This window comes from Ranitomeya imitator, chromosome 1 (genome assembly GCF_032444005.1).
Source record: "Ranitomeya imitator isolate aRanImi1 chromosome 1, aRanImi1.pri, whole genome shotgun sequence".
NCBI classification, from domain to species: Eukaryota; Metazoa; Chordata; class Amphibia; order Anura; family Dendrobatidae; genus Ranitomeya; species Ranitomeya imitator.
In genome coordinates this window covers 1225679079-1225684166 of record NC_091282.1, presented here as the reverse complement: position 1 = coordinate 1225684166, position 5088 = coordinate 1225679079, and the positions used below count along the sequence as shown (strand labels likewise).

The 5088-nt window shown below is 49.1% G+C and overlaps 1 protein-coding gene across 1 annotated transcript; it reads right to left on the bottom strand.

The window, feature by feature from the left end:
- Positions 1–1311: 1311 nt before the first annotated feature.
- On the bottom strand, positions 1312–2316 carry LOC138658390 (uncharacterized; the record flags this gene model as incomplete). The annotated part of the gene is made up of 1 exon (XM_069745833.1): positions 1312–2316. A coding segment is annotated over one exon (1005 nt), but the record flags the coding sequence as incomplete, so codon positions are not given.
- Between the last annotated feature and the right edge of the window lie 2772 nt (positions 2317–5088).

Here is a 5088-nt window from a genome sequence, read left to right as displayed (position 1 = left end):
TGTCTCCCGGTACAACCTTCCTTGTTCCCAGAACACCTTCTCCTTATCAGTCACGGAGGTGGGCGTCTCGGCGAGTTGTCTCAAACTCTCTAGGCTCGCATCTGTGTGCAGAGCGGCCTGAAACTCCTGGCTAGGGGAAGCCAAAAGCGACGTCAGGGTCCCTTCCCCACGGGAACCCTCTTGGACCTGCTCTGGGTCCACCTCTGGTTCAGTCACAGTGATGACTGAGGAGGGTCCGGAAGGCAGACAGTCATCTGCGTTCCGGGCACTCTGACTGCGGGTGACAGCAGCTACGTAGGCTGTCTCCCCGGGGATTTCTACAGGCCCATCAGCCGGCGCTGCTATGGGCTCTACCTCCCCATCCACCCCCAACACTCCAGGGGCTGTGCTACTTATGGGCCAGTTACCTTCCTCGGTGGCACTGGTCACTTTCATGGCGTCACCTTCCTCACGGTTCCCATGCATCTCCCCATTTCCTGTAGCACCGACACTTGCCCCTGTTAGGGGTTCCTCAGCCGTCTCACTCCGCAGAGCGACGTGGCTGGGCACACCTGTACCTATGGACACATTAACCTTCACAGAAAAATCATTATCAGGTTCAGCTGGCACAGGTACAACATTTTCACCATCAATCCTAGGGAAAAAATCATTAGTAGATGCATCAACACAAGATAAAGCATGGTCAGGTAACACATGCGATTTCCCATCATCATCATCATCAGGGTTAACTTTACCCTCATTAGTAGATTGGGGAGGGGTGTCAGGAACGTAGTATGCATACATCCTCCCCAAATCAGTCCCCAACAAAACATCAGTGGGCAAGTTATCAGACAGCCCCACTTCCTTCACCCCGCTCCCAGCACCCCAATCAATAAAAACCCGGGCCATTGGTAAGGGACAGCTGATGCCCCCAATCCCAGTGACAGTTAGGGTTTTCCCCGGAATGATTTCTTCAGGGGCCGCCAGTTCGGGTCGGATGAGGGTTCGTTTAGCCCCGGTGTCCTTGAGGCCTGTAGCAACATGGCCTCCCACAGTGACGGGCTGTACGTTGTCACACACCCTCCCAACCACACCACCCACCAAAAGAACTGCTGCATTAGGCCCTGGGGCCTTGGCTGGGGGGTTCTTCGGCCTGTCTGGACAGAAGGTACTGATATGCCCAGGCCGCTTGCAGGTGTAACACGCGCGAGGTTCGGTGGTAGGTCTGGTGCTGTTGGCCACAGGGACAGGACCTCTGGTGTGTTGGCTGGCAGGGGTACTGGCGTTGGTTGCAGGCTTACCCCATCTCCAGCTGGTGGTGACTGGCTTCCGCGCTTCCGATCTACGGTTGGCCTCATAGGCATCGGCAATCTGCGCTGCTTTCGTCACGTCTTTGGGTTCTCTGTCCATCACGAACTGTCGCACCTCAGCTGGGCAAAGATGAAAAAACTGGTCTTTGATCATCAGGTCTCGCAGCTGTGCAAAGGTGGTCACTGACAGTCCTTGGGTCCACTGGTCAAAGTGGGTCCCCAGTCGATGCACCACATCACTGTAACTGTCGTGTGGGCCACGTTGGAGGGTCCGGAACTTTCTACGGTACACCTCGGGTGTAAGCTGGTACTTGGCTATCAGAGCCTGCTTGATGGCCTCATAGTCTCCATCTTGTTCTTGAGGGAGGGCAGCAAACGCCTCCAGAGCTTTACCTTTCAGCCCTGGTGTCAGGTATCGGGCCCATTCATCTGTAGGCAGCCGGTACTGTCTGCAGGCTTTCTCAAAGGCCCGCAGAAAAGTGTCCAAGTCTCCGTCCTTCTCCATAACAGGGAAGTGATCGAGCCGGGGCTTAGGTATCTGAGCGCTGCTGGGCTCACGGTTGGTCTGAGACAACCCCTGCATTTGCAGTCGGGCTAACTGCAGCTGGTACTCCCGCTCAGCTTGCCGCTCGGCTCGCTGGGCCTGTGCCTCTCTCTCAGCTCGGGCCTCTCTCTCAGCTCGGGCCTCTCTCTCAGCTCGCTGGGCCTCCTGCCGGTATTGCTGAATCAGCTGCCGACGTCCCTCATGGTCGTCAATGGGGAATTCTTTCAAGGCCGCCTGCAGGTGGGGGTCCAATTCGCCCGGATTGCTAACAGGGCCAGCATTCAGTGGTTGGACCTCTGCTGCAGCACCATGTTCGCTTGTGCTGGCTTCTGCGGCCTCTGAGCTCTGAGATTGGTCTCGAGCGGCTTCCCATTGCACCAGATCTGCGACCAGTTGGGCTTTGTTTTTGCTTGCAGAGTCAATGTGCTGTGACTTGCATAAGGCGACAAGGGTGTCTCTGGTCTGCTGCTCATAGAAGGTTTCTCCCAGCACAACCATGGTTGCCAAATAAAAGATAGGATAGAAAAACGAAGAGAAAGGGAGGGGATAATTACCAGTACGCAATTGTCTCACAACTAAAAAGCACTGAGTTCGTTCTCCAAACTTATTTGCGCAGAGTCCTCGCAAGAACTTTCTGCAAGTTTTTAGTGAGAGGAATGATTACTCAAACCAAATCACTAATGCTCTAAGATATCCCACCGCCTTGCCACCAATTGTCACGATTCCCCTGACCGCTGTCACCACTGGGTCAGGATTCACACCGTGACCGTCACCCCTACGTCACGGATCAGGGTGACTTTAGGCCAACAGACGGCTATCACATGTGCAGGGGGGCTTATCTTAGTTATCCCTCCACTGCTAACAATGTGATGAAAAACCACACACAAGGCTATTGACCTCTTAGTTTACAGCAGGGGCTTATTCTAGGTATCCCACTGCTTTTCTATATACCACGAACTGCAGGGATTTATGTATATCCCGCTTACAGTTCCACTTAACACTTGCAGCTCTCTGGCGCCCCCTTACTCTCAGGTCAGATTAGGTACTGCACCCTGGGTAATTAGTCGCCAGAAAGGCTGCCTGCTATGTACTGGCTATTGGGCACGCTGCAGCGACGCGATAACTACTCCCACACAGGCAGGAACAATAATTATCAAACCCGCAGTTGCTTCAGCATAATCCAACCGTCAGCACACTTTCGCTGCCACCAGCTTCGATTAAACGGGTCCGAAGCTAACCCAACACAACAGTAACAGTAGCGTATTTTCCCTTCAAGAGACTTAGGGTACGGTTTAGAGCAGGAGAACGAACTAATATATAATAGTATATCCCATTCAAAATAACTAGGCAGTGCGTTATTAAAAATAGTTTATAAAGATGTTATACATGAGACAATTGCAAATATGTACAAGGGTAATTATAACATAAAGGGAATAAATGAGAAAAGATAACACTCACATATTAAAAGCATTGCAGGCATCCAGGCTAGTGCAGTTTCCATACATCCCAGTCCATGGGATGTACCAGCTCTTCCAGGACAATAGGACAAAGCAGTCCAGAGGGAGAAATCAGCAAAAAAAGTGACTCCTCAGAGCCTGCCAGACACTTAAAACATTAAGGCTGTGACATCACAGAAAGGCTGGCTTATCCAGACCCTCCTCTCTCTACATTCTGCCTAAACTTTAAACTATTCTCTCTAATTTCTATAACTTCACTACAAAACATGACAGAGTCATACCAAACCCATAATTCATCTCGGATTAACGTGAGCATTCTAATGAGATCAAATATGTCCTATCTGGGATACATATTTACAGAGAAATCCCTACTTCTTTACCAGATGGAGTTAGAAACCCGAGTGTCATGAGATGTGTAGCTACACCGAGTGGGACTACGAATATATATTTTCGTATTTCTAGCTTAAATCGTTTGCCTAATATCTAACAAAAACTAAACAAAGAATCTTTCATGGATTTTTGGAGCCATTTTTCCTGTTCTAGCTGGACAAGAGCTTACACAGGAAATGCCAGTCGTAAATTCCGTTCGGCCATAAAACTTCTAACCCCCACACTCTCTGAGAAGGAAAGCCAGGAATTTGCAGCTACAACTGTTACTCCAAGAAGGGGGGGCTTAGCCCACTCAGGCTAGCAAAAGAACTACTTATGATATTTCATACCATATCGTGACAGCTGCACTCACTATTCTGCTGGTGCAGTCATTGTGTACATACATTACATTACTGATCCTGAGTTACATCCTGTATTATACCCCAGAGCTGCACTCACTATTCTGCTGGTGCAGTCACTGTGTACATACATTACATTACTGATCCTGAGTTACATCCTGTATTATACCCCAGAGCTGCACTCACTATTCTGCTGGTGCAGTCACTGTGTACATACATTACATTACTGATCCTGAGTTACATCCTGTATTATACCCCAGAGCTGCACTCACTATTCTGCTGGTGCAGTCACTGTGTACATACATTACATTACTGATCCTGAGTTACATCCTGTATTATACCCCAGAGCTGCACTCACTATTCTGCTGGTGCAGTCACTGTGTACATACATTACATTACTGATACTGAGTTACATCCTGTATTATACCCCAGAGCTGCACTCACTATTCTGCTGGTGCAGTCACTGTGTACATACATTACATTACTGATACTGAGTTACATCCTGTATTATACCCCAGAGCTGCACTCACTATTCTGCTGGTGCAGTCACTGTGTACATACATTACATTACTGATCCTGAGTTACATCCTGTATTATACTCCAGAGCTGCACTCACTATTCTGCTGGTGCAGTCACTGTGTACATACATTACATTACTGATCCTGAGTTACCTCCTGTATTATACCCCAGAGCTGCACTCACTATTCTGCTGGTGCAGTCACTGTGCACATACATTACATTACTGATACTGAGTTACATCCTGTATTATACCCCAGAGCTGCACTCACTATTCTGCTGGTGCAGTCACTGTGTACATACATTACATTACTGATCCTGAGTTATCTCCTGTATTATACCCCAGAGCTGCACTCACTATTCTGCTGGTGCAGTCACTGTGTACATACATTACATTACTGATCCTGAGTTACATCCTGTATTATACTCCAGAGCTGCACTCACTATTCTGCTGGTGCAGTCACTGTGTACATACATTACATTACTGATCCTGAGTTACCTCCTGTATTATACCCCAGAGCTGCACTCACTATTCTGCTGGTGCAGTCATTGTG